Here is a 27,976-nt window from a genome sequence, read left to right as displayed (position 1 = left end):
GGCTTGGCGGGGCCCCCAGGGGAGGTTGAGAGAGGGAAAGCGTGCCCCCCTTGTTCGCCTTCTCTTCTTCTCCCCTCAGCGGGACGGCCAGAAGCTCAGGGACAAGGAGTATGAGGAGCCGGGAGCCAGGCTGCCCCGGCTCTCCAAGTTGGGTCACGGTGTGCGGAGGCCGGGCTGCCCCGGCTCTCCAAGTTGGGTCACGGTGTGCGGAGGCAGAACGCCTCCCAACCTGCTTGAGACAGCTTCTTTTTTATTTTAGTCTTCTGTTTTGTTATTTTTTAAATTTATTTTTATTGAAGGATAGTTGATTTGTAATGCTGTTCATTCCTGTTATGCAGCAGCATGATTTGGTTATGCACACATTCTTTTTTTTTAAAATATTGTTTTCTATTATGGTTTATCATAGGATTTTTTTAATTGAAGGATAACTGCTTTACAGTGTTGTGCTGAGACAACTTCTGAGACCAGAATCATTTTAACACCTGAAAGGGCTGTCAGTGTTCAGACAGTGAAGGAAGAGTCATCCCAGGAATGACATTTAATAATTTATCAACCAGAAAGGACACAGGCCTGGCATCCTGGAGGGCCCTAAGATATTTCTGGATCACACAGAGGAGGGGAGGGCCAGATATGAAAGTACTGAGATTCTTCCTTATTGGAAGAGTAGCCCCTTTACCAACTAGTATGGAAGAGTCTCAGTATTTTAATAAATGGCATGGTTATGCTGAATATCCACCCCGTTTATTTTTCAGAAGACAAATGAAGGTCCGTAAAGTAAAATAATCAGTTTGAAGATAAGATAATGCAAGTTGAGACAGAAGATCAGCATGAAGATTCCCCATGAATTTACCCTGAGTACCCCCCTCTGCCAGACACACACACACCCACTGAGACACACACGCACGCACTCACGTACACACAGTAAAGTGCTGTGTGCTCAGTCGGGTCTGATTCTTTGTGACCCCGTGGACTGTAGCCCACCAGGCTCCTCTGACCGGGGCATTATCTCAGCCAGAATACTGGAGCGGGCTGGCATTTCCTCCTTCAAGGGAGACAGGCCTACGTGTGCTCACATACACACAGTGAAGCATTACCCTGACTCGAGAGCACACAAGGCTCTCCTACCCTTACCTGCAGTTGTAGGCTTTCCTACCTCCTATTCTTAAAATAAAAGGAATGTCCAGGCCCAGGAGAGACTAGGGAAGGACATCCACATAGGATGGCAGGGAGGAAGCCTGGATCTGGAGCCCTGATTTGTGACTTCCATCCCTTGGCTACTGAGCCAGCTTTTCTGCTTGCTACCTGAGCTCGGGGCCAAGCTGAGGCTAAAACTGCCCCAGTGCTCCATGTCTGATTACGACAGGGGAGGAAAGGTGTTCTGACTCTGGGGCAGTGATGGGGCTGTGAGGATAGGCAGAGTTAAGTGGGAGAGACCAAGCCTGGGTCTTCCGTCCTCGCTACTTCCTGCAGCCCCGTAGCCAGCTTTTTTTATGTTTCGAGCTTACTTGGGGAAGACACTGTCATCTTGGCATTTTGGAAATGACCGTGCACAGCAGGAAGGCTGGAGCAAAGGCGGGGAGGACAGAGAGCAAGCGCAAGCACAGGGCTGACAGCTGTGTCCCCCGAGACCGCACGGCTGGTGTTTTGATCTGTTGGCAGCATTTCGAAAAGACCCAGTGTCTCTTGAAGGTGCCTTTCCCCCTTGTATACCTACAGGTGCCGCCAGGCCTGACCCCCTTCGGCCTCCTCTTTGTATGGCTGCAGTAGGCGGGAGAGCAGTGGGGCTTGGGTGGGGAGAACTTGGCTAGGGAAGTGTATTTTTTCCTAGGAATGATGGGGGTGGGTGGGAGGGGGGAGCCTCAGGAATCAGGCACATCAGGATTGTTGGGAACGTGAACCAAGTTGGTTTTTAATTGGGACAGAAAAGTGGAGCACATAAAGCTCCTTGAAATGATGATGACATCCAGAGGGGAGGTGGAGAGCGGGAGCCCGACCTTCGCTTCCTTTGCAGGCTGCAGAAATTTTCCTGTGTGTGGACAGCCTCAGCTTGGAATTTGCGAGCTGGGGGAAGAAGGAAGTGGGAGGGGTGGGCTGTGGCAGCCCTCCTCTCCGCTCACCTCGCAGTCCTCTCTCCATCTAATGAGCTGCAAGGCCAAAAGCCAGAGCTTTGTTGGGATGGAAAAACCTGGCTGGCACGCATTCTCGGGAGCTCTGGGGTTGCAGCAGCTTGGTGTTTTGCAAATAACCAAGAGGAGCCCAAGGTGGAAGGAGTTGAATGTATCTCTCTCGTTGTTCAGTATTTATCACGATGGGAGCTGTCCATTCTGAGTGTGTGTGTGTGTGTGCAGGTGTGTGTACACGTGTGTGAACATGCCTGTCTGCAAAGGGTCCTGAGCATCCGGGTTGCTTTTGCTGCTTCTGACTGCACGGTGCCGGGTATCGTTCCAGGTCGACGCGGATTCTTAGGGAGTAGTTTGGAGGTTGGTCAGCGCACGGTTACCTCGGTAGCGATGCTGTACCAGCGCCAGCACTTAGAGGCTGCGGGTGTCTCTTAAACTGTAGAAAAGCCCAAACTAGATGAGGGGACAGTGCTTAGAAAAGGGAGAGGCTCTATCTCGTTTCTTTGTAGTTTATTGGTTTGGGCACTTCTGGAATGCCAGCCCCTGCTACGTTCACAGCCGTCTTAAGCCCGAGACTGGTTTTCATTTTCTAGCTCTAGTACTTAGCATATATCTTGATTTGTTTTTAAGCAGAAAATATAGCCATTGTGTTTTATATATAAAATATTTCACATCTTGAAAGTTTCTAGGTATTATTTCACAGAACTAGAAAGGACCTCATTTGCCAGAGAAGGCCCTCTCATGTAGGGCCTTGGACTGAAAGGTCAGTCATTCCAGTTCTCTCTTCACTGATGGCCACTGGGGCCACCTTTGTAGGTACAGTGGGTGAGGGGACCACCTAGTGGGCAACTCAGGAGTTTAGGGATGCTCCTGCCCCCTTTACTGCTTGAGAGTCCCCCCTTCCCTTGAGAGGAATTTGAGCAGTACATTTGGAGGTAGATTCATAACCATTTGTCCTTGAGAAATGGAGGCCTTTGATGTCCTAAAAGAAAGGGAAGAGGAGAGAAAAAAAAAAAAAACCTGATCACCTGTCTCTCTTTCCCTTTTTTAATAATGTCCAGTACTTGGTAAGTTCCTCCTGGTGTCTAACCTAATGGAAACCTGTCATCTGTGTAGTTTAGTAGCAAAGGAAAAAGAAAAACTCCAGTCAGGTATTCTGTGTGCTCATGTAATCCTGAGGATTGCAGAGCTCTCAACAGACAGGGGAAACCCTTGGGCCTCTGTCCCTCTGCCTGCGCTATCTCCACCAGGCAGGAGAAGTCATTTAACTTGCAAAGTTAAGCAAAGGCTGTGGGAGGCCCCTGAGCTCAACTTGAAGGGAAAAGGGACATTTTTGCCTTCTAGTGGGAGAAATCTCATTTCTCAGTGCACCTCAACACCTCCTCCTGTGCACAGGAGCTTAATTTTCTTCCCCTCCTAATGAAGATGGATCAAAGCCAAGCTGTATAGTCAAGGGGGAGCCAGGCAGGGAAGCTGAGTGAAGGGGGTGAGGGGGCAGAAACGGAGCTGTTCTCATAGAGAGGAAGTAATTAATTTTGAGAGAGCAAAGATAAGGAAGCCCTTGGTAATACAATGTCAAACTCCAAATGCAGCTGGCTAAAAATTAAATCAGAGCATAGGGAGTTTCTTTTGTTCATTCATTCATTCACTTATTCATTCAACAAATATTTATTGGGACCTACTGTGCACAGGCAGAGATCCCAAGCAGGAACTGGGAGAGGGCCCAGCTCGCCATGACCACAGCAGGGCTCCAGGAACTGGATTAGGGATAGGGAGAGGTGGATTTGCAAAGTGAAGCCATTTGTCATCAGGATAAAGCATTTGCAGAAGTACCACTAAATGGCTGAATATATTGACCTTTTGGATTTAGGATTAGTTGCTTAAATATCAGCCCCAGCTATACCCGACCAGCTTGTCTCATCATGGGTTAAATAATGTCTTTTCTACTTACTGATTGCATTGTTCTCTGACTGGGTTCTGTCTTCAAACCAAACAATTAGATTAGCTCCTCCCTTTCCGTGTCTGTTGGCGTCACAAAATTGCTGTAACAACAGACTATGATGTCAACAGAATGCCTGGTGCTGCTGAAAGGAACCACATAGGTCAGAAAGGATTCTGTCATCTGAAGATAAAAATGGAACAATATCCAAAGCTAGAGAAACTAAAATTTGATATCAAAAAAGAACATCTCCAAAAAAACCAAAAACATCTCGGCAGTGTAAGATAATGGTAGGTCTGGAGCATCCTTTACTGAAACCCTTCACAAACAGCCAAGACACTCACCGAGACTGATTGCAGAGCAGGCTTGCCTGGTGGCAGGGGCTTGGAAGAGATGACCATCAGAAGCCCCTTGCATGGAGGGCCCTTGCACTTTAAGACATGGAGGACATCAGGAAAAGAAGAGATGTGACCATCTTCAATCTCTGGAGAGTTTGGAGTAGCTAACGACGATGCAAACCTCCTTGCCCCAAGCAGATCTGACAGTCTCCAGCTGGCATTTATCACATTGCATCTGGGCAGATTTACAAAAATTAACACATGATGACCCCCACTCTGAGCCCCATTTGCTACCCTCTTCCTCCTAAGATTTGGGAAGAAGCTGTTCTCCTAGTTCACCCGAGCAAAGAAGTAAATCCCCACCACTGGCCCTGGCTCCACGACACCCACACCCACGCGCTTCACTTGCTCATCTGCTGGGCCACCCCATGTGGAGGGTGAGTGACCTGGGCGACAGCCTGGGGCGGTGTCTGGAGGGGTCGTGTAGGGGGACGCCGCGAAGCCTCGTCCACTGCGCTCCTGTCTGCACAGAAGAAGGCTGGGCAGGCTGAGAGCAGAGAGAGGAGACCCCGTCAGTCTCCGCTTCCAGCATCAGCATGGCACAACAGCCACACGTGAATCCAGAGCTTCATTTAACCTTGTGCCCACGGGCTCAGAAGGGTCTCTCTGAAGCGAGTGGATTTCACCCGAGGGCCTGTGTTGTGGGCCAAGAGGTGGGGCGGCAGGGAGGGCTGGCGTGGGTTTCTGCCATGCAGATGGGGATGCAGCCCCGGACTCCTCCACCCTCCCAGCGACTCCGTGTCCTTAGCGCCACGAGGTCAGACTGCCTAGGAGTGGTACACCTGCGCTGTGTGCCTGCTCCATCTCTCCGCGTTCGCTGTTTCTCCTTGGGGACCTGAACTGAGCCTATCATCCCCCACTCACTCATCCTGCCCCCGGCGCTCTGCCCAGCAACATTCCGACTGAATGCTGGGAAGCCACAGGCCCCCCTAGGGCACCCGGGCACCCCTGCCACCCAGAGAGAGGCCCTCCCCCTCCCCGGTGCCGGAGCCGGAGGAGGGAACCAGCAGTGCCCGCTGCCACCACACGCTGGAGCCCGGCCGGCACTGCGAGCAGGACCGGAGGACTCACTTCTCAGAGGGATGCTACGAGCAGGCTGGCTGCCGGGTCCTCTGAGGCTGCCGCACAGGGGCCAGAGCTGCCAACAAGATGCTGAAGTTTCGAGCCGATCGACGGGTCAGGTAGGGTTTCTGCAGCGGACTGTGAGCCAGGTGAAGTGAGAGCTGAGTTGGCGGGTCACTGGCTCTGGGGGCGTCACAGTGAGGGGCCCGCCCCGTGTGACCTGGAGATCAGAGTAGTTAGGTCAGTGGTTGCTGCATTGCAGTGCTTGTGAAGGGGACGCTGTTTTGAAATTGGTAGCGCCTGGGTGGGGTGAGGACGTCATCTGTCGGGGTTGCTGGGTAGGAGACTCTAGGGCAGGAAGAATTCAGTGTCCTTTGAAAGACTTGTGCCGGCTGACAGCAAACTCTGTGTGGCTTCGGGGCGTGTGTGTGTGTCTTTCCGTCTGTTCATCTGTACCAGTGCCTGCAGGAAAGATTCCAGCAGAGTTATCACAGGGAATGTGTACAGCAGACTGGGCCAAAGGCGATGATTTGGGGGAGAGTGTCGGGGGTAGGTGATCTGAGCTGGAAAACAGCAGAGACCTTGGTGCCTCAAGGATCTTAGCTATTGCAGCCTGCCTGCCCCCCACCCCCTCCACAGGGCAGAGCCAGGCATGTGGGTGACCAGAAACAACTGCTCTCCCTTGCCGAGACCCCCTGTTGAGGAGAGTATCCTTATAAACCTGGGACAAAGGGAGGAATACAGTTTGAGAAACAGAAAGTGAGTTATCAATGTGATAGAGTTAGAACCCAGGCTAACTAGACACTGGCCAGACTTAGGGTCCCGTCTGGTAAGCCCAGGCTGCAAAACCCAGATTTCCACATAGGCTGTAGCCACTGCCCACTGGGCTTCTATCTACCACGTGTCTTTGGATTTGATCTGAACATGACTGGTTTGGAAGCTGAAAAAAACACCCGCTGATATTACGTCTAACTTCAGCAAAAAGTTCGGCTGGGAAGTGTCCCAGACTATGGAAAGCAGCTCTCCGAAAGGTTACTTTACTTCTCTCATGCAACTAAAGTGATGTCCTGAGGTCTCTTCCCCCTGCTAGCTGACCTGCCACGTGCCAAGCCCCAGTGCAGCCTCCGCGGGCTCTGTGCAGACACTAGCTTCTGGGGGTGGACTGGGCATGTCTGGGCTCTCACAGTCTCTCTCAAGAGGGGTGGGAAAAGAAGACCTTAAAATTCTCCCAGCACCCCCACTGGCTGCAGGCTTGAATCTCCTACCGTTTTCTTGCCAGGTGGTCCTTGGCTTGCAGAGTCCACCTCAAATGACCACTACTCATGGCTTAGACCCTCTGCACCAGCCCCTCCCTAAGTTCTATCTGCTGCCCTTCCTCCCCTGTCTCTCTGCGGAGCCCCCAGGGAACTTTCCTGACAGTCAGCCAGAAGAGCCCCAGCAGGGCCTCCACGATACAGCCCCACCTGCCTCTGCACAGACCCCACCCCTGGTCCAGGTTTCCCTCTGCTTCCCGAGGGCCGTCTTCACAGCAGCCACTCCCCTGCCACAGTATCCATTAGTCAGACGTGACTGCTGAGCCAGCGGTCACCTCCAGTGCTGGACTGGCCCAAGGGCTTGGCTGCGTCAGCTACTCCCTTGCCAGGGAGGTCCTGGACTTGGAGTGAGTGGGGCCCAGCCCGAGCTCAAGAAGGAAGCCCTGGATCTCTTATTTCATTTGAAGAAAGAGGTAGAACAGGGGAGGAAGAGGTCCAAGGTCACAAGAGAATTCTTTCAGCAAATGATGAGTGAGCAGTTTTATGCAGAGCCCTGGCCGGAGTTGTCTTGCTGAGGGTGCCCGCCAAACGCCAAGTCTTGACCATTGGACCCCTCCCCACCCACAACAGACATGCCCAGAATGGCCACCGAAAGGGTTAAGTGGGCTTCTTTCCAGCCTAGGGATCTCTGCTGCTGCAGCTGCTAAGTCGCTTCAGTCGTGTCCGACTCTGTGCAACCCCATAGACAGCAGCCCACCAGGCTGCCCCGTCCCTGGGATTCTCCAGGCGAGAACACTGGAGTGGGTTGCCATTTCCTTCTCCAATGCATGAAAGTGAAAAGTGAAAGTGAAGTCGCTCAGTCATGTCCGACTCTAGCAACCCCATGGACTGCAGCCCACCAGGCTCCTCTGTCCATGGGATTTTCCAGGCAAAAGTACTGGAGTGGGGTGCCATTGCCTATCTCTAGTGAGTCGTTAACACTGTCGGAAAGACCGCTTCCCCTCCTGACGGACCTGCTGCCGCTTCTGCAGCCCGGCCCTCGCTTGTTGCTTTCAGTCGTGCTGGAGGGCAGAGTGACAAGCTCCTGGAGGTCCCCATGCCCGTCTCTGCCCGGGCCCGTCCACCCTCGGGCCCGTGTGTCTGCCTTCTTCGCCTTGACCACGGCTTTTTTCTCTCTCTTGCCTCTACAGCCATAATGAAAGACGGAACACATTTCTACACCCACTGACTGGCCAGGTTCCAGAGGAAAACAAAAAGTTTGACTTGAAAATGTATGTTTACTCCCTGCCCACTATTTGGCCTTTGCATCCTTGACCACCATGATCTGTGCAGCTGGGAAGCAGAGGGAATGGGGGGCAGAAAGCGGAGCAGAGGACTTTAGGGTCACTCACCTCAGTTCTGAGGGCTGGAAACTTCTGAGGCCCATCTGGCTTGACACCCTTACCCTCTTTCCTGGAATCTTGTTGGGCCTAGGCTGATGCATCCCATGGGCTGAGCTCAAGGAGTGAAACAGGTCTGAGGCTGGCATGTCGTTCACCTGGGCCTCTGAGGGGCTAGTGAGCGTCTGCTGTGACCACGAGAACCTTGGCTCGGTCAATGAAAGAAAAAAAAGATAATTAAATGTCTCTCATTTCCACCATGTCTTTTAAATCCACCATCTCATTTTAAATGTCTCTCATTTAAAAAAAGATAATTAAATGTCTCTCATGTCCACCATGTCTTTTAAATTAGAAGGAGAGGAAGTCCCAGAGTCCCAGGGCCTAGGTTTTTAAGGTAACTTTTCAGGAAAGGAAGAGGAGAATGTGCAGAGCCCCTGGTGGATGGTCTCGGAAGCGCAGTGGGGGCAGCTGAGGCCCCCTTGGGGGTGCTGGGGGCCCTCACTTGTGCTGAACACTGGAACGGTGAACGGCACGGTGGGGAAGGGGCGGGCAGCACCGTTGTTTCCTGGTTCTCACTGGCCTCTTTCTTCTTTTCTGGTCAACTTGCAATCAGATCAGCTTTGGACATGTCCAATAAAGCAGGTGGGAAACGCTCAGCCGCCACCGACCGTGACCTAACCAACCACAGCATGGTGTCTGAGGTCCCTCCAGAGCGGCCCGGCGTCCGGGTAAGCCTAGCCGATCCTTGGAAATGTATCAGGCTGCTTGCTTGCTCCTGCAGGTTGCAAAGAGCAGGTGATGGGATGCAGGGAGTGGGGAGCCGGAAGGGAAGAGGGCTCAGACCAGAACCATACGGAAGGCCCACCTCTAGCCCGGGGGTCTCAGCCTCAGCACCGCCAGCACTGGGTCTGGGTCCCTCTTTGCCGTGTGCGGCCACCCTTTCACGATAGGGTGCTCAGCAGCGTCTCTGGCCTCCGCCCAAGATGCCCATCACCCATCCCGCGACAACCACATGTCTCTCGACATTGTTAGATGTCCCCTGGGGGACAAAACTGTCCCACCCTCACTGAGAACCACCGACCTAGGGGGGCAGCAGGAGAATAGCTAATGAAGGGCCTGGCAACTGGGTGCTCAGAAACGGGGGAGGAAGGGAGTGTCAGGAGAAAGGAGCAACCAGAGGAGAATGTCGCAGAGAGGTCTGGTTAGAGGAGGGCTGGGAGTGTCCGTGGGGTTTAAACACTGTGGTAGCTGGGGGCTCTGACAAGAGTAGTCGCAGTGGTGTGAGGAGAGCAGAAGACAGACACAAGCGGAGAGGGCTTACGAGGAGATGGGAGGACGGGCGCGGGGCGCTGAGGGGTAGAGGCTGCTCTTGCTAGAAACGAGACCGTCAGTGGTGGCACAGCCCTCTAGTCCAGGGACTGGAGCTGGGTGTATCACAAGGATAAATCTTAAAAACATGTCAAGTTGGAAAGTATGAAAACTATAGTGTCATTTACGTAAATTGCAAAAGCATGGAAATAATTCAGCATTTTTATAGATAAGCTTGCAGTACAAACATATATCCATGGAGGAAGAAAAGGTGGTGAGGTCAGGGAGGGGGCTCACAGGGAGTTTCAGCTTATTTGTCAGATTTTATTAGGAAAGAAGACAGCATATAGTGGTGATTTAGGCCCCACTTTGCTGAAATGGTTGAAGTATTTCAAAAAAATATTTCTAAAGTAACTTAACTATGAAGAGAAATGAGGGGCAGAGGGCGGCAGCTATGAGATATGCAAGATGGAGGGAGGTTTTCTTTATTTTGTTTTGTTTCACGATGTTAAGGGCAGGAGGGAAACGGCCCAGGAGGCTGTTTCAGGAGAAAGGGCATAGCCGACGTGTCGTGTTTCTGTAGAGCCAGGAGCCAGGTGCAGAGGTGGATTTAGCCAGGTTAGAGGAGGGGCCCTCTTCCTGAGGCTGCATAGAAAGGTGTGTCAAGCATGGGGGTGGGGCTAGGAGGTTAAAGACATCCCCGCCAGATGTTTTCAGTTTTTGCGGGAAAGTAGGAGGTAGAGTTTTCTGCTAAGAGTGGGGTAGGTAGAGGGGCATCGGGGGCAGGGCTTCAGAATAAATCCAAGGATCAGCGGCCAGCAAGGGACATTTGGAATAATGCCTGATAATATTGAAGGGTCACCTGAGGTCGTAGAGGGAGTCTGTGGCTCTGACTCACGGGTGGGTGTGCGTCTCCTCCAGCAGTACTATGGCCTGGCAGACAGTTGTGTTGACTGGAGGTTGAGGGTTGCTGGGAAGCAGTGGCAGAGAGATAAGAAGGCCGGGTTATTCCTGAGGGGTTGGCAGGGGAACGGCTGAAGTGGCTGCTTCTGGGAGCAGCTTTTAGGCTGCAGAGAGCCCGTGAAACTATGCCAGATGTCGGACTGAGAGAAAAGGGAGAGACTTAAGGATTTTCATATTTTGAGGGTGATGAATAACTTCTTCAGATAGCTAATCTCTGCCACTGTGTGTGAGTCTTTACAAGTAAAGCAGAGAAAATAATTTCACTTCCCAGTTTGACTTTATGATAAACCCCAGTTTCTTCTTTCCTTCCTCCTACAAGTGTTTGCTAAGTGCTTGTTGATAGCTGGACACCTTGCTAGGCTCTGGTGATGATGACGAACAGAAATCTCTCTGTACAGAGAGCTCACAGTCTAGTGAGGGAGATGGGGAGCCCACGGTCCTGTTGCAGTGTGACAGGGTCTAGACTGTGAGAATGCCCAAGAAGAGGGAGCAGCGCCACCCTGGGAGAGCAGGGAGGTTCTGTGGGCTTGGGGTGCTGAGCTAGGCTCTCAAGGACGGGTAACGGCAGCGGGGCCTTCCAGGAAAGGCCTCACGGGGTGGGAGAGACCCACTCGGAGTCTGGCGTGACCAGTGGCAGTGACTGTGTGGTGGAGTTGCTGAGAGTGGGCGACGGCCCAGCCAGGTCTTGCAGACCTGTCCCTGCATGCTGTGCTGAGGACTGGAATTCTCTTCTAAATGATGGAGCAAGTGAGAAGTTTTAAGCAAAAGAGTAGGGTAATTAATAAAAGTGTAGTTCATTGCAGAGGGTAGCTAGCAAGAAGAGATGACAAGCCACAAGGCAACAGCAGCAGCGGCATTTGAGGGGAAAGGGTGGGCTTGAAAACCATTCAGAAGATAAAGTCGCCAGCCCCGTATGGAGAGTTGTGAGGAGTGCGGAGAGGAGGGGATGCTGACAGCCGGCGCAGAGAGCGGCTTTAGGCCCGAGCGGAGTGTGGGCCAGTCCCCGGAGGAGAAACACAGAAGTAGAGAAGAGCAAGGTTGGTTACAAAGGGGATGGCTTTGGTTTTGCGCTTATTCAACCCTAGCTGGACGACTAGTGAGCAAATGGACCGGCCTTAGATAGGGTTAGGGAGCTTTTAGCACTTTGCTGGCAGCTGAGGCGATGGATGTGGACGAGGTGACGCGGACAGTGTTTGGTGAGAGGAAAGGAGTGAGTTTGAAGCCCACCAGCACTTACAGAGGAGGCAGAGCGTGGGAAGGGCTGGCGCAGACAGAAGTACTGAAGAGTGAGGAACGGCGTCCCAGAGACCAGAGGAGAGTTGCGGGGGGCAGAAAGGCTCAGTGCCGGCGTTCTAGAATTCAGGGACCACGTGGCCCGAGTTCAGTGACGTCGCAGGGACCATTTCAGAAGAGGCGCAGGAGGCTGACGAGGAAAGGGAGGAGGAAAGAGACAGAAGGGAGGGCAGGTGTTCCCAGACAGTGGACGGTGGGTGGAGGGGCAGTCAGGGTGTGTGCGTGTTTGAGAGACAGACAGACGGATGGATGATTTGAGATGGACAGGCCTGAGCACCTTTGCCGAGGAGAAGCCGCCAGTGGAGGAGGAAGAGAAGAAGAGAGTTGAGAGATTACAGGTGAAGCAAGTCTCAGAGGAGACAGCTGGCTGGACTCAACGGCCCTGGAAAGAAGGAAAATGCCTCTTCTTTCGACCTTGTAGGGAAGGAGACAAGGAGAGTGGCGAGGGCGTCATTTTCTGGGTAAAAGGGTGTGAAATTGAGGACGTGCGTATCTGACAGCCTTCATTTTCTCAGTGAGGATCAGGGCCCGTGGAGGGCAGGGTGGGCAGAGGGCAGGGGAGCGGTGAGGGTGCTCTGGAGCGGCGGCCGGCCTGAGGGACCTGTCTGCGCTGCAGTCCGTAATCTCCCTGAGAGTGCAGGGAGGGCGGACGATTTGATCTGATTACTCTGTGGTTTAGAGTTGCAGAGAAGATCAAGGAAAAGCGCTGGATGGGGTGCTGCAGAGTGCGGTTGATCTACCCTGCTAGGGAACCTAGGCTTTATAGGAAGACAACTGATACCAGGAGGTAGCTAATGAATCACAAGAAAAGGGGAGACATTCAGGAGGTGGGGGTCACAGCGGAAAAGAAAAGCTGGTGTAGGTGAGTGATGGAGTGAGAAATCCCAGAGGACAGGACGCTGAGGTGGAAAGATGGGAGTATGAGAACTGGCGATGCTGGTGACGGAGTCCTGGGAGTGGGCCAGGTCTAAGGTGTTGCCGTGGGGGTGAGTTGCTGGGGTGCAAGTGGACGATTCTGGACTTGAGGAATCAGGGTAGTTTAAACTCAGGCCACTGGATGGGCCATTGGAGCCATGAAATTGTCACTGTGATGCAAGACTTAGAACAAAGCAGATGACTGATATCAAAATCCTTCGGCTCTGAAGGAATGGTCTAGGAGCTCATTGTGGTAAGAAAGGCTAGACAGTGAAAGACCAGTAGTACTTCAAGAGAGACTGTTGCCAGAATGTGGGAAGAATGGCAGTGTCCGTGTGGCAGTAAGGAGCCAGGAGAACACCCCTACATCCTTCCTGGTCTGTGGCATGCTGATGTTCAGGAGTGAATAGGACTCGGAGAGGATGGAGATGTAGGGAATCTACTTCCAACTGAGTGGGTCCAAGACAGCATTATGAAAGAGGTAAGGAGTGAGGCCAATAGGAGGAGGATAGGCCAGAAGTGAAATGGGAAAAAAAGTCTTATTTTCTCCTTAACAAAAACCACATCACAGTGAGACAGGTAGGACTATTCTTTTGAGCCCCACATTAGAGATTTAAAAAAGAGTCAAAAAATTGAAAGCCTGTGCCCTTGAGTTAGTAACAGATCCAAGGTTCTCACCTGAGCTGCTTAACCTGAGGGCCCCCGGGGTGGCTCTGGAGAGGGACCTCTCCTGCCAAGGGCAGCCCCTCCGTGCAGGTGGGGCGGGAAGGAGAGGGAGAGAGTGAAGCCGGCTGCCGTCTGTCTCCCTAGGCCGCCCGGCCATCCCGAAAGGCCATCGCTTTCGGCAAGCGCTCCCACTCCATGAAGCGGAACCCCAGTGCTCCCGTCACCAAGGCAGGCTGGCTCTTCAAGCAGGTGAGGCCTCCTCCGCCATCCTGCCCCTCACAACGCTGCTTCTCCTTATACCGTCATTTCTCTGTACTCAGAAGAGCCTACGTATAAAACTTTGCTATGTCTTTCCCAGGTTCTATTTTGGTATATTTCTGTGAACGAATCTCCTGATTTTATAAAGGCTCCGGCAGGTCGAGTATCTTCCTAAAGTCACAAAGAGAAATTAGCATCATATTTGGGAGTCCAGCCAGGTCTCCTGATGGGCAGAGGCAATGACTTTGAAATATACTAGGCCCCTCACCCTATGAGAGCAGCCAACAGCTCGGTCAGCAGGCCCGCTTGTTATGAAGGGAGGGATGTCTCCTCTGAGTCACGGGGTCCAGTTCTCCTTGCTGACCCTGCCACTACCGCTGCCTGCCCTTCTGCTCAGTCCTTCCGACTCTTTGCTGCCGCATTTAGCTTCCCTGGGGGAGTCGCTGAGGCGCAGAACCACAGAAGTGGAAGGTCCCAGGCAGTACTGGGACCCCCAGCCCACCTCTGAGGGCTCTTGGGGGCCCTTCTTAGTGACAGAGCCACAACCAGAAGCCAGGTGTCCTTATACTGAATGCAGCCCTCTTTCCACTGCATGCCCCCTCCTCGCCGCACCCAGCTCACAGACCCTCCTGTCTGTTCCCCTGTGTGTCCTGCAGGCCAGCTCTGGAGTTAAGCAATGGAATAAGCGCTGGTTCGTCCTGGTGGATCGCTGCCTCTTCTACTACAAAGGTGAGCTTGTCCCTGGTGCTGGCAGGGGATGCCGAGAGCCAGTGCCCCCTCTTTATCATTCTGCCCTGTCACGGGGCTCTTAACCTGATGCATGTCGGTGCATAGGGGCGCACACATCCCCTCTGTGGTCTCTGGCACCGGTGGGGCATGACCGTGAGATAAGACACAGCTTTCTTGCTTACACTCTCTCACTTGTTTCCTGCTCGACAGTATTTACTGAGTGCCTCCTGGGCTTCAGGCAGTTCTGATGGGTAGTGCGGTGCACGAACAAGACTGTCAGGTGGCAGAGGGTGAAGTCTGGGTGAGGAGGGCAGGAGAGGAGAAGGAGGGAGAAGAGGAGAGTGCCTGGCCACAAAGCAGGCCACCTGCTAACTGGACCTTGTCTGCTGAGCTCCCTCCTGCCCCACCGGAACGCATGGTCCGGCCTGTGCGGGTGGGGTTTTTTGGTCAGTTTTGTTCACTGTTGTATCCACAGCACCAAAAACAGCCCATGGCATGCGCTAGGCGCTCTGTCGATGTGGGATAAACGATCATCCCCCAGCTTCTGCCCTCTCTGCCTGCCCCAGTACTCACTCCCTTCCCTCCCCTCAAAAGAGGGTAAAGCTCTTGTAACTTGGGTGCAGCGGCCCCTAGGAGGTTATTTTCAAAGCATGCACAGCATTACTTTGTCACGGAGGGCGTGGAGGGAACTGGTAGGGGCTGATGGCAGTGACAGTCCTGTCTTGCTGACGCCTGGGCGCTGAGGAGAGAGAAGGGGAAGGGATGTAGCAGGTGTGGCTGTCTCCTTCTCCCACGTGCCCCGGAAAGGCGGGGATCCGACTTCTCCCGGTCTCCTGGGGCCAGTTCAGGAGACCATTAACTTTGGCACACAAAGGTTGTACCCAGGGACCCCTCCTTACTGTCGCTGTGCCCCGAGGCTCCTGAGTCCCTAGGAGAGACAGCAGGAAGGGGCTGCACATGTAGGTCCAATCACAGAGGAAACCCTGAGACTGAGAGCAAGGAATCTGCTCGGGCCGGCCCTGGGACGCAGGGCCCCCCTGGAGCCAGAGAGTGACAGCAACTCCAGGTGGGAGGGAGGCTGGGGTCTCTGTGGGTGTGAGAGGGAACCTTGAAAAGCCCTGAGCTCCAGGCGAGCAGAGATGGGGGGTGCTCTCCATGAGGCATGCTCTCAGGAGATCCCTAAACACTGGTCTGCGCTCAGCCCAGCAGGGCCCACCCACTCCGGGGAGACAGCCTCGGCCTCCTGAAGACGCTCCAGGTCGCCAGCCCTCCTGTGCGTCTGCCCAGCCCTTGATAGGCACTGCGCAGGGTCAGCGCAGGAACCTTGGCCCGAGGGTCTTTGTAGGGATGAGTAAGGGGGAGGCGGAGTTCGTGGATTCTGTAACCCTTCTGACAGCTCCTCTGACCCCTCCTGAGGGCTTCACAGAGTCTCCAGCCCAGGAATAAAGTGCTCTCCCAGGGAAGTGGGGAGGCTCTTGCATGGCCTCAGGGAGTCCCCACCTCGTGGTCCCCACAGAGCACCTCTGCCCCTGTGAGTGTGTGGGTGTGTGGGACACCTGACACCTGGGAACCAGCTAGCTGATCCATCAGGCTCCTGCGGAGATCCGGGATGAGTCATGCTGCAGCCTGTTCGTTCACCTGCTCGTGCCCCAGGGCCAGAGGCCACGCAGGGGTGTGTCTTCTGGGCAGACTCAGACCTTAGTGGGGAGTCTAGTCGGGGGAGGGCAGAGCAAGCTGCCAGGAGCCTGGGAGAACCTTAGAGACAGCCACCCAGAGGAGGCCAAGATGCGAGTGTCCGCTCTACCCCCCATTAAGACCTGTTCCGGGTGTCACTGCTGGGACTGCCTTGTCTGGAGGGGCACTGGGGGCAGGAGGTAGGTTACAAATGCTAGCTTGACAGTCAGACGTCTTGGGCTAAAGATCAGTCTACCACTTTCTACTTAAGTAGCCTTGGACAAATTATGTAACCTTCCTGTGCCTCAGCCTCCTTGCCTACATAAAAATGGAGGTCATGCAGTACCCTTCACAGGATTGTTGGGCGAGTTAAATCTAAGGCTTTAACTTAGAACACTGCCTGACCTGCTGCAAGTACTCCAAAATGTTGGCTCTTACGTGCTTGTTTGCGGTTCCTAGGAACGTGAGCTCCCCGAGTCTAGCACAGTGTCTGCAGGGCCGCCATGCTCCCCAGCTCTCGTTGTGTGGCTGTGCGATGGCCCCGAGTAGCTGACGGACAGGCGGTGGGGAGCCGGGGTTCTCGGGTGTTTATCACCATAAGGCTGAGGCGCTGCGCTCCCCCGCCCCGCCCCACGGGCACGCAGGCGTCTCACCGTCGCTGTTTCCTCGACAGATGAGAAGGAGGAGAGCGTCCTGGGCAGCGTGCCCCTCCTGAGCTTCCGGGTGGCCGCGGTGCAGCCCTCCGACAACATCAGCCGGAAGCACACCTTTAAGGTCAGTGGGCCTTCCTCTCCCAGGCCGGTTGGGGGCTGGAGGCCCTTCTCCTCGAGCGCACGGAACGCAGCGGGGTCAGGAGCCGCCGCCTTGAGCAGTTCCGGGCGGTGGTACTGGGGGAGTAGGCAGTGGCCCCAGGACTCAGTCCAGGCTGCTGCAAGGCTCACCCAAGGCTGGCCCCTGGCCTTCGCTCCCAGAGCCGGCCTGTAGAGATGAGCTTCCGTGACACCACAGTCTCCTGGGGGAGAATTCATTCTGTGCTGCGTCCGCGGACCCTCTGCGCAGCGTCCTGGCACTGAGGAAATCCTTCGCCGCAGAGGCAGAAGCTGTGGGCCCGTGGGTTTTTAAGATCCGCTCTGGAAAGTCTTCCTCCACACCTTTACGGGAACTAGACCCCCAGGCTACCTTAATTAAAGGGGCTCAGATGTCAGCTCTTCGCTCCCATTCAGTGCCCAGCATGCTCCCACGGCCGTGTAAGGGCCCTCAATTTGTCACTGGTCCTCACTTCCCTTTTTTGCTTTGCCCTTCAACCCTGCTGCCTGCTCCCTGTCCCCTTCACAGCCCTTGTCATGGCCCAGCGCCCTGCTATATTTGTAACCTTGCAAAATGGCTTTTGTAGGCCTGTGTATTTTAGATTCCATAAACAATGTGCTCTACCTGAAAAAAAAAATCTTTGGAGAAAATTTAGGAAGTGAGTTTCATGGTGGCTCAGATGGTAAAGAATCTGCCTGCAATGAAGATCTAGGTTCAGTCTCTGGGTCACGAAGATGCCCTGGAGAAGAGAATGGCAACCCACTCCAGTATTCTTGCCCGGACAATCCCATGGACAGGAGCCTGGCAGGCTATAGTCCATGGAGTCTCAAGGAGTCAGATATGACTGAGCAACTAACTGGGTGCAAGAGTATAAAGGGCACAGTAATTAAAAGCCACTAACCTCATGGAGACACAATTTGAGGAGTAAGGGCCCAGGGAGACGGGCCCCACCTGCCTGCTCTGAGCAGCGAGCATTGCTGCTCAGAACCCATGGGGGATCCACCTATCAAAGATGCGTCTGCAGCTGTCTCTTCCTGGGCCAGTGTTTTTCCACATTTAAAAATTCATGGCCTGTTTGAAGTGATAAAAAAAATTCCTTGCCTTTTTTGGACTTAATGATGCAAAGATCATAGGTTCTTTTTCATTTTCCAAATATAAAATTATGATATCGACCATGCATTTTCTTCGTACAAAGCCCTCTCTCCCCCAGTGGAGAAATACTGTCTAAGACCCTGAAAACCCACAGGTTGCTCGAGGGCAGCGTCAAAGTTCCTGGGGCCCCAGAGACTCTGGTCACCTGGCTCCAGAGAGGTGGGCAGATACACAGGTGCTGCTCCGGGGAATAAGGACGGGCTGCTCAGGCACATAATTAGCTCCCAGTCTCCACGGGTCCTGTCTGCAGAATGAATAATCAATAGGAGCCTGGCTCCAGGGCACCAGATTTTAGCTGGGGAAATAGGAACAGGCTGTTTAACCAACAACAAACGGTCCTGCTACACACAGATAAGTACACACACCCACACAGTCAGACAGCCTGTCTCACCCTCCCCTGCAGACCTGTGCACACAGACACGCTCCAGCCCGGAGCCCTGCTGGCGGTCGCCTTAGAGAGACGTCCCTAGTGACTGCCACACCTGCTCCGCAAACCCGGGCCTCCGCGCCCATCAGCCTTCTCCTTTCCTTGAGGAGCGCACTGCCTCTTTAATCCCGACTTGAGGGCTGTGCTCAGTGGCCCACAGAAGGTCCTAATTGTGGTCACTCAGTGGCCTCCCCAGGGAAGGGAGGGGCGAGGAGACAGATGGGAGGCTTGTCCCGCCGCGACACCCTCAGATGGCCAGTAGTGAGGGGCCGTCCTGCCCGTCCTGTGGCTGAATGCCTTGCCGTGCCCTGAGCCGCCCGTGGGGCTCGGTGGGCTCCCCACGGGCGCCACCCCCGTTCTCTGGCCCCTCTCGTGTTTCCAGGCTGGTGCGGCTCCGCGTCAGTCGCCCTGTCTTTTCCCAGGCCCTCTGCTTCACTGTCACAGGCAGTTGTTCCTGTGCCTTGGCTCTCTGCTTGTTTCCCCATGGGCGTGTTTTGTCCTCCAGCTTGACTGCCAGCTCTTCAGGTGTAGGGAGCGTGTCTTTGCCCTCCCTGTGACTGGTGCTCAGGGCAGAGCTCTGCACACACAGGGCGCTCACTGGAAGCGCAGCGGGTGAATTGTCTGCTGCCGCTCCCACCAGCCCAGGGCACACATCCTCGTCCCCCGGTGCGGTTCTCCTCTGCAGGATCCCTGTGTCCTCCCCCCCAGGGGCCTTACTCTGGGCCCTGCTGTAGTTTCAACCCCTGGAGACCTCCTTACAGCCTCGGTGGCTTTACAGTCTACAGTGGCTCTACAGTCAGCAGCCCCCTTCCTCTGCCTGCCTGCTGGGCAGCCCGGCGGGACAGTGGGGACTGGCAGGATCCAGAGGAAGGAGCCCCCTCTCTGTGCTGAGAGAAGCAGGATGCTCCTCCACTGGGCAGCGGCTCCTAGGAAGGAAACCCTGTCCCAGGGAAGCTGCTGAGGGTGTGCGGAGCCTGGCTGGGGGAACTCCCGGAGGGTGTGGGCCCAGTGTTGCTGTTTAGGAGAGCCCTGGGGCTCGTCAGAACAGCCCTGCCTTCTCTGCTCCCAAACCCCGGAGACCCAGGATTTGCACCCAAGGGGTCAGGGGCCAATGTGCACTCTGGGATCTCTCGTGATGAGTGGGATGCACAGAGCCAGCTGCTTTTTCTGTGAGATGGTGGCTCTCACCTGGGGAGTGTTCTCAGCTCTCAGACTCAAGCTCGGGAGCGTCTTTTCCTCATGGACATACCCATGGAACAGGTGCCTCCGTTAAGGCCAGAGCCACATGGCAGTGTGTTTGCAGTTGCCGAGCTGGTCAGGAACAGAGCTAGGATTAGCACTGGGCTGCCCTGCCCTCTCCCCTCTGCCGGTCGAGGTTCTCCGGGTCTGAGCTCTCCACCACGGCTCCTGGTGGTGGACTGGGCCTTGCTGGGTGCTGTGGTCCTGGTGGTGACGCTGAGTAGGAGGGGTAGCCCGAGTAGCTCCCCATGTCCCCCTGCTCCTCAACATTCCTGCCACGCCGTCTCCTGTCTCTGCCTCTGGTGTTCGATTGACCTGTTCTCTGCTTCTCCTCCTTCTGGCCACGTGAGGACCCCTCCTCTGGACAGGAGCTCTCTTCGGGGTGCCCGCCTGCCATGCCTGCTTGCGGCCGCCAACTAGGTAGCGTGCTCTGACTGTCTCTGCATGCCCCCGTGTGCCCGTGCTGTCCCTCTGCCTAGGAGGGGGCCAGCTTCCTAGAGGCTGAGCTGGGGCCGGGATGGGCCATGCTTGAGGGTGGGAGGCATCTCTCCCAGGCATGGGGGTGACTGACCTTCACATCAGAGACCGAATTTGGTGGGCGAAGCGGGTGAGGTAATTAATTGTCCCTTCTGCTTGTAACCGCCTCAGGTAGGGCAGGTAAGCCTGCCTGGCTATTACTGGGCTGCCTGGTGGTGTCCCGAGGGCTAGTCACAGGCAGGCAGGCGGAGGCCAGCTGGAGTCCTTGGGACCGCTGTGGCCTGCCTCTTCAGCTTGCCCTGAGCTCCAGATGGAGCCAAGAGCTGCCGGTCGGGGGAGTGATTGGCCTGACCACCCCTCCTGCGGGCTGGGTGTCTTCTCCCCACAGGTGACTGTGTGCTGGGTGGACGAGGCTGGGGCCAGTTCCACGCACTGCCTCTCCCCACAGGCTGAGCACGCCGGGGTCCGCACCTACTTCTTCAGCGCCGAGAGCCCCGAGGAGCAGGAGGCCTGGATCCAGGCCATGGGGGAGGCCGCCCGAGTACAGATTCCCCCAGCCCAGAAGTCGGCGCCGCCCCAGGCTTCGCGTCACAAGTGAGTGTGGGGCTGGAGCAGGGCATGGGCAGTGCCATCAGAGAGAGAGTGGGGTGAAGAGGCCCCCACCCCATGCCATTGCTGAGCCCAGCACATGGGCTTGAACCCCTAGAAAAGGTGAACAAGCTCCTTGCCTTCCAGGAGCGTGCCTGACTAAGTGACTTCAGAGCTGTAGTCTGTTTTCCCTTGGGCATCTCCTCCTCTTCTTTCTGAGCCAGTGGAGGCCAACAGAAAAGCCAGTTCCAGCAGGGCCTGGCCAGGAACCATATAGGGTCATTGGCTCATTTTTTTCAGCACACCACCTTTGTGGGACTCAGGTTCGAAGCCCAGCTCAGCCACTTGCCCACTGTGTGACCTGAGTGTAAGTTACTTAGCCTCTGACCCTCAGAGACAGCCTTTATAATCCTACCTCTGGGTTGTGAGGACAATATGGTGTATGTAAAATGTTTGACGTGCAGCAAGCGCTCAGTGTGTGAGTCACTTTATCCCATCATTACCCGGAGCCTCAGCCCCTGGCTCTGCTTCAACTTTGCATCTGAAGTTAGATTTTAATAGGGACCCAGCAGAAAGAGGTTTTACAGTGTAGACTCCAAGACTTTATGCGTGTCTTAGAATTGTTCACCAAGCAGTGTCTCAGCAAGGATGCTTGACTGTTGAATTAGAGAAGGTATAAAGAGGTCGCTGTCAGGAGAGTCCGTCCTTGCCTCTACCAAGGAGTGAACTTCCAGGGGTTCACTTATTCTTTTCACAAATATTTACTGTAAATACTAACGTGTATAGGCTGCTAGGAAAACAAGGTAGGAAAAGTCTGACAAGCGCAAACCTCATGAAGCTTAGATTCTCAGAGAAAGTCCTGTGAGAAGCTTGTTCTGGAAAGGGGTTTCTGTGCCTGTGAAGTCTGAGGCAGCCACTCTGGCCCCTGGTGTGCCTGCCGCATTTGACCTCACACAGTCCTTACCCACTCTGCCATTGAGGAGCCCAAGGCTCGTGAACATTAAATAACTTTCTCTAGGAGAGAAGGCTTGCCTGTCACAAGCCTCTGTAGCTGGGACATCAGCAGTTTCTATTCTGTGTCGTGTACAGTTGCCACCAAGTGAGGCAGCTGGGTCCTGGACAGACTGCAGAGGAGACCCAGTCTGGGTGGGGTTGGTCTCGGCCATAGCTTGAAGGCTCGACTCCAGGTGGGTCAGCAGAAGGGAGTGGAGGGTGGCCCTTGGGGACGACAAGCAAACACACACAGGTAACCCTGGATTGTGCTTTATAGTTGCCCTGACTGGAGCAGGGAGAGAGAGCGGAAGGTGGGATTTAGGAAGCAGAATGGAATACATTGACTACTGTTTCCATCGCTGCTTTCTTGCCCATCCTTTTCATCCCTTTTCTCCTTCTCACTTTCCTCCACCTGAACTCCACGCTGGGCTGGGGTCACTTACAACACCGCCCTTGGCGTCCCACAGCCATGAGAAGCCAGACTCCGAGAACATCCCACCCGGCAAACACCATCATCAGCTCCCCCACAACAGCGTTCCCAAGCCTGAACCAGAGGCCAAGACTCGCGGTGAGGGTGACGGCCGGGGCTGCGAGAAGGCGGAGCGGAGGCCGGAGAGGCCCGACGCCAAGAGCGAGCCGCTGGTGAAATCCAACGGTGTCCACGCCGGACCGGAACCCGCCTCAGAGCCAGGCAGCCCTTTCCCTGAGGGCCTGAGGGTCCCGGGAGGTGGGGAGCGGCCCGCCCAGCCCAATGGCTGGCAGTATAGCTCCCCTAGCCGGCCAGGGAGCACGGCCTTCCCGCCTCAGGACTCCGAGAGCGGGGGTCACCGGCGGAGCTTCCCGCCACGCACCAACCCTGACAAAATCGCCCAGCGCAAGAGCTCCATGAACCAGCTTCAGCAGTGGGTGAACCTGCGCCGAGGGATACCCCCTCCTGAAGACCTTCGGAGGTGCGGCCTGGGGCGGGTAGGGTGGGGTGCTGTTCCCCCTGGGGCTGGGGTGTGACATGCAGGCAGCCTGCGCTAGATACCTTCCAGAAGCCAGGCTGGATGGGGAAACCAGCCCCATTCCCTGCCTGCCCAAGTCCTTCCTGCCCCATGGTTGCCCCCTACCCCTGATGCTTCCTTCAGAGGAAGCGGGCAGAGCGCCCAATGCCTCGCCCAGGATAGTAAACAGAGGAAAGGCAAGTTAACTGGCTCAGCCGTGTCTGACTCTTTGCAAACCCATGGACTGTAGCCCACCAGGCTCATCTGTCCATGGGGATTTCCAGGCAAGAGTACAGGAGTGGGTTGCCACTACCTTCTCCAGGGGATCTTCCTGACCCAGGGATTGAACCCAGATCTCCTGCATTGCAGGCAGACTCTTTACCATCTGAGCCACCAGGGAAGCCCCACAGGGCACTGGGTGGACTGAAATGTGGAGGCAGTCACAACGAGGGACCTTTAAAGCTGTTCCAGCTAGACATCCATCCCTGCTTCCCACCCTGTATAACATCCAGTGTTTCCACCAATGCGAGACCCACTAACCGCCAAGGCAACTCGCTTTGTGTTTGAATGGCTCTAACTGTTTGAAAGCCATTATTTATAAACACTTTTTGAAAAAGAAAGATGTTGCCACTCATTGGCCCTAGTTCTACCCTCTAGACAAGTTTACTTCTATTCAGTTCAGTTCAGTTGCTCAGTCGTGTCCGACTCTTTGCCACCCTGTGAATCACAGCACGCCAGGCCTCCCTGTCCATCACCAACTCTCGGAGTTCACCCAGACTCACGTGCATCGAGTCGGTGATGCCATCCAGCCATCTCATCCTCTGTCGTCCCCTTCTCCTCCTGCCCCCAATCCCTCCCAGCATCAGGGTCTTTTCCAATGAGTCACCTCTTCACATGAGGTGGCCAAAGTATTGGAGTTTCAGCCTCAGCATCAGTCCTTCCAATGAACACCCAGGACTGATCTCCTTTAGGATGGACTGGTTGGATCTCCTTGCAGTCCAAGGGACTTGCAAGAGTCTTCTCCAGCACCACAGTTCAAAAGCATCAATTACTTCTATTACTATCTATTACTAGATAATAGTGACTGGCTTTCATTTGAGGACATTTATTGGATATCTGATATTTGAATTTTTTGGATATTTGACATTTTGGATAGAAGACATTTATTTTTCTTTTGGATGTCTTTACATGTCTTTTGGATAGAAGACATTTATTGGATATTAGATATTTGGATATTTGAAGACCTTTATTGGACCTGAGTATGTTCATCAGGCAGGTGGGGTTACCGCTCCTTCCCTGGGGCTCTGGGCAGCTCCAGGGCTGCAGGTAACAGTTCACTGTGGTGATCTGCCCTGCCCTGGGGAGAGCTCCTCGCTTGGGTTGAGTCCCAGGACCCGACTGGCTGAGTCTTTGACGGGACCTGAAATCAGGGAAGGCGCCCCTGTGTGTCCTCTTTTGCCCATCTCCAGGGGCCTGGTGCACTCCACTTCTTTCTGCTCGCAGCCTCTCTGGAAAGGATCTGAGAAATTGGTTCCTGCTGAGATGGAGATGGCTGAAGGGCTTAAAGTTTCTCCCTAGTGTATTTCATTTTAAAGAGAGAAGGATGGAAGCTCTGAATAGTGAAATTTCTGGCCTCAGGGAGCTGGTTGAGGGAGGGAGTTTGAGGACTGGTCCTTCTTGCACCTCTGGAAACAAGCCTCTGTGCGTGGGCAGTGCAGGCAAGGTCAGCCTAGGGCACGTCCACATAGTCAGAACCCGCCTAGGCTGGAGGACAGGGAGGGGCGGCTGGGGCACGGGCAGGTGGCTGGGAACATGCCCGTCTTGTCTGGCTTCCTTACAGAGTCCTCTCTCTCTCTCAGTCCTTCTAGGTTCTACCCTGTGTCCCGTAGGGTCCCTGAGTATTACAGCCCCTACTCCGCCCAGTTCCCTGATGATTACCAGTACTACCCCCCAGGGGTGCGGCCGGACAGCATCTGCTCGATGCCGGCCTACGACCGGGTCAGCCCGCCCTGGGCCCTGGAGGATAAGCGGCACTCCTTCCGGAACGGAGGCGGCCCTGCCTTCCAGCTGCGCGAGTGGAAGGAGCCTGCTGGCCTTGGGCGGCCGGATGGCACCGTCTGGATCCCCAGCCCCTCCCGGCAGCCCGTCTACTACGACGAGCTGGATGCCGCCTCCGGCTCCCTGCGCCGCCTGTCCCTGCAGCCCCGCTCCCACTCCGTGCCCCGCTCGCCTGGCCAGGGCTCCTACAGCCGCAGCCGCGTGTACTCCCCCGCCCGCTCACCCAGGGCCCATTTTGAGCGGCTGCCGCCTCGCAGCGAGGACATCTACGCTGACCCTGCCGCCTACGTGATGAGGCGATCCATCAGCTCCCCCAAGGTGAGCCCCCCGCCTTCCCCGCCTTCCTCAGCCCCTGAGGTCCCCCGGAAGCCTGAGGCCGTCGGTCGAGAAGACATGGAGAGGCGGGGGCGTGTGGGGCCTTTGGGTCCCTCTGCTGGCTCCACAAGACCAAAGGTGCCTCCTGGGGCGGGGCCGCTAGCCCCGCGGTCCTGTCCATGGAGGAGTCGCTTTGCCTCTGCGCAGGAACTTTGCTCTCTGTGCCCCTCCCCAGGCTGTGCCAGGAGCCCTGATGCTGTATAAGAGGGCAGAGAGGCTCTGTTTGCTTCAGACCTCGAGGACCTGGACAGATCATTGCAATCATATTGCAGTGGGTAAATGCTGTCCATGTTAGTTTGAAATCTGCTCCAGGACAGGATACAGCATCCCTGACCTTGAGCTGCAGTTGGTGGGGAAGCTTATGTCCCAGCTGAAGCCTCACCTCTCCAATCCCCTTTCTCTTCCAGTATGATTACCTGGGAGACAGGCGGCCAGTCCCTGCAGGACTGTTCCCCTACAACTGCCCACCATCCCCCACGGTCCACGATAAGATGGTATGTCCTCTCCCCCGACTCCGCTTCCCCTCAGGCCCCCTCCTCCCAGGGGAGGACGGATGCTCTGTGCCCGGTGCCTGGACCGTCTGGTCTTTGGCAGCCTCTGGATACCTCCTCCCTGCAGCCTGGACTCTAACGTCAATACTGAGTGCGGTGCTAATTACCCCTTCTCTGCAGTGACACGGGGCAGAGGAGCAGGGACAAACCCTGGAAACGTGAGATGTCCCCGTCCTCTGCATACCCCTGTCCGGTATGCAGAGGGGACTGGCTTAGGCTGCGGGCTGGGAAGAAGACTTAGGCTCGCGCTCCCCAAACAGGCGTGGCTGTCTAGGTTTCTTCCCCCTAAGTATACTTTCCTCGAGCTTGCCCTCTCCTGGAATGTTACTTCGGGGGAAAGAGACGAGAGGTGGGATTGAGGAAGAGTCCGTATTGTGTCTTCTCGTTATCTTCTCTCACCTTTCCACTCGTGTCTCTTCCTGGAATTTGTTCTCCTGAGAATTCCGTCTCCCCTGGAGAACTTGATACAGAAATTCCACTTGGAGAGCTGGGAGAGCCTCTGGAAGCAACAGGCAGAGTCCTTGTCCCCAAGGGCCTGTGATTGACCTCCCTCAACGAGTCTCCTCTGCGTGTGTCCAAACTCTGTAGTCTTGACACAGAGCAAATGCACCCACCCAGAAACAGTGGATTTCCCCAGAAAACGCAGTGCTGACAGAAAGTGCTGCCTGAGTGGCTTCCTGGTTCCTCCATCTCCCAGGCGAGGGCCAGGCTGACCGGGAGCCATGGCACCGGGAGCCACGGCGTGTGCCCCTCCTCTGCCCCTCTCCCTTCCCTAGACCCCTCAGGGCCAGGGCGGCCCCTCTTTGTCACTGCCCAGCTAACTCTTAACTGCTTTGCTTCCTTTTTTTATTGTCTTCTTTTGTTGTGTTCCTGTTGTTTGTGTTGCTGTTGGGCCTCGGGCTCCGGGTAGGATGAACTTTTAGACCTTCAGTTGCAAAGAAACCTAGAGTATTTGGATCAGCAGGTAGGCAGAGCTGGTGCCCCTCGCCACCCCCTGCCCTTCCATCACGTCCGCCTGTTCCTCCTCGCCTCCTCATCTTCCATCCATTCAACAGCCTTTGTTGGCACTACCAGGGCACAACAAAGCGGCTTATATTTTGGTTCACAGCTTCACACCCCTTCTCTGCAAAGCCCTTTAGGACAGCTGGGAGTTTCCTGGGGAAAGGAGAACAGTAAATCACCACATGAATAATTAATGTAGCCATCTATTTGTTCGGCCCAGATGGAAATGCCCCCAGGGAGCAGGCAACAATTTGCATTTTTGCTGGAGAGAGTTGCAGAGATAGGGAGGAGCTCTAAAATGGGAGTTTTGGCTAAAGCTGAACTAAATCCTAAAGCTAAGGATATAGTTCAGCTTGAATCTGGGAAATTAGCCTATCCTATTCCACAATTCCAGGTTGTGGTTAAATTCCATAATTTGTAAATGAAGGACCATAGACCTGCCCTGATTTTTTAGTTTATGTTAATTCAGTATATTTGTTAGTTCCTCTGCAAAGTTTTTTTGTATACACAGCTTATGTTTTCCTGAGAATTCAGTGCCATAGACAGAGGGAATATTAACCAACCCAGTGTTACAGATGAGCATCCTGAAGAGGCAGTGCGTGTCCCTGTGTGATGGAAGGAATCCACTACCTGGGCTCTCGCCTTTGGCTGCCGTGCCTTTTGAGGCTAATGAGGCTGTGATACTGGGTTTAGATAGGTCAGGGGTCAATATGCTGGGCATTTATATGAGGACGTACTCATGTTCAGATCTGTACCCCCAAATCGTGGGGATCTGAATGTGCGCCAGGCCCAGGTGGAGGTAGCCTAGGGTGGTGGAAAGAATAATGACAGCAATAATAACAATGGCAGACTTACCATAATTGGATGCTTCCTCTGTGCCCCATACTGTTTTAAGCACTTTACAGATCCTAACTCATTTAATCTTTATAACAACCCTGCATGGTGGGTGTTGTTATTATCCCCATTTTGTACAGGATACGATGAAACTAAGGGCTTCCCTGGTGGCTCAGCAGTAAAGAATCCACCTGCCAATGCAGGAGATGCAGGTTTGATCCCTGAGTCAGGAGGATCTCCTGGAAAAGGATGTGGCAACCCACTCCAGTATTCTTGCCTGGGAAGTCCTATAGACAGAGGAGCCTGGTGGGCTACAGTCCATGGGGTCACAAAAGAGTCGGACACAGCTTGGCAACTAAAAACAATAATGGTGAAAAGCCCAAAGAGATCAAATAACATGCCAAGGACACGCAGCCAATGAACAACAGAGGTTGGCTATGACTCTGAGCTTTTGACTCAGTTTACAGCTGAGGAAACATCTAACGTGAAGAAGTTGGGGTCAAACCTCATCAGATTAATTCTGTGCTCTT

General features: G+C 54.6%; 1 protein-coding gene and 1 long non-coding RNA gene across 21 annotated transcripts in view; one reads left to right on the top strand and one right to left on the bottom strand.

Annotated features, from left to right (window-relative positions):
- The window catches only part of PLEKHA6 (pleckstrin homology domain containing A6), a 138,305-nt gene that overhangs the window by 86,140 nt on the left and 24,189 nt on the right, over positions 1–27,976 (top strand). For 11 of the 20 annotated variants that reach the window (XR_003514834.1, XM_027564208.1, XM_027564218.1 and 8 more), the window contains 10 exons: positions 7,963–8,043; positions 8,765–8,879; positions 13,441–13,545; positions 14,211–14,283; positions 16,631–16,731; positions 20,448–20,653; positions 22,108–22,590; positions 24,486–25,002; positions 25,467–25,553; positions 26,521–26,574. Coding sequence is in view for 19 of the 20 variants with exons in the window: in XM_027564208.1 (XP_027420009.1) it covers positions 7,963–8,043; positions 8,765–8,879; positions 13,441–13,545; positions 14,211–14,283; positions 16,631–16,731; positions 20,448–20,653; positions 22,108–22,590; positions 24,486–25,002; positions 25,467–25,553; positions 26,521–26,574 (1,822 nt within the window). In the remaining variant the exon portion in view is untranslated. The other 9 variants (XM_027564219.1, XM_027564209.1, XM_027564213.1 and 6 more) reach the window with 6 other exon arrangements.
- Positions 2,614–5,082, bottom strand: LOC113906295. The gene is made up of 3 exons (XR_003514837.1): positions 4,404–5,082; positions 4,072–4,204; positions 2,614–3,102 (listed from the first exon to the last, which is right to left on the bottom strand). It is a non-coding gene; the product is annotated as an uncharacterized LOC113906295 (long non-coding RNA).

Source organism: Bos indicus x Bos taurus, chromosome 16, assembly GCF_003369695.1.
Source record: "Bos indicus x Bos taurus breed Angus x Brahman F1 hybrid chromosome 16, Bos_hybrid_MaternalHap_v2.0, whole genome shotgun sequence".
NCBI lineage: Eukaryota > Metazoa > Chordata > Mammalia > Artiodactyla > Bovidae > Bos > Bos indicus x Bos taurus.
The sequence above is the reverse complement of the archived record's forward strand: the minus strand, read 5'-3'. Positions and strand labels throughout refer to the sequence as shown.